This window comes from Penaeus monodon, chromosome 22 (genome assembly GCF_015228065.2).
Source record: "Penaeus monodon isolate SGIC_2016 chromosome 22, NSTDA_Pmon_1, whole genome shotgun sequence".
Lineage (NCBI taxonomy): Eukaryota > Metazoa > Arthropoda > Malacostraca > Decapoda > Penaeidae > Penaeus > Penaeus monodon.
The window spans coordinates 42,623,181-42,623,473 of record NC_051407.1 but is presented as its reverse complement, the minus strand read 5'-3'; the positions used below and the strand labels follow the sequence as shown (position 1 = coordinate 42,623,473).

The following is a 293-nucleotide window of genomic DNA, read 5'->3' as shown; positions in this document are numbered from 1 at the left end:
ATCGAATATGTATAAATTTTGAAATAGTTTTTATTATGTTTTCAGGTTATTTCAGGTGAATGGAAAGGCTACACTGGTAAATCTATCACTGATGTTGTCAATATTGGTATTGGAGGCTCAGATCTTGGACCACTGATGGTGACTGAAGCATTGAAACCTTATGCCATTGGACCCAATGTCCATTTTGTGTCCAATATTGATGGGACACACATGGCAAAGACTTTGAAGGTCTGTACATAAATATATATGAATTTTGATTGCTAGAATATTCTGATAATTACAAATATTTTTCT

The 293-nt window shown here is 33.1% G+C and overlaps 1 protein-coding gene across 1 annotated transcript in view; it reads left to right on the top strand.

The window, feature by feature from the left end:
• The window catches only part of LOC119587171 (glucose-6-phosphate isomerase-like), a gene marked incomplete at its 5' end in the record, with an annotated part of 5,767 nt that overhangs the window by 2,353 nt on the left and 3,121 nt on the right, over positions 1-293 (top strand). Inside the window, 1 exon segment of the mRNA XM_037935938.1 lies at positions 46-228. Within this exon segment, the coding sequence (XP_037791866.1) occupies positions 46-228 (183 nt within the window).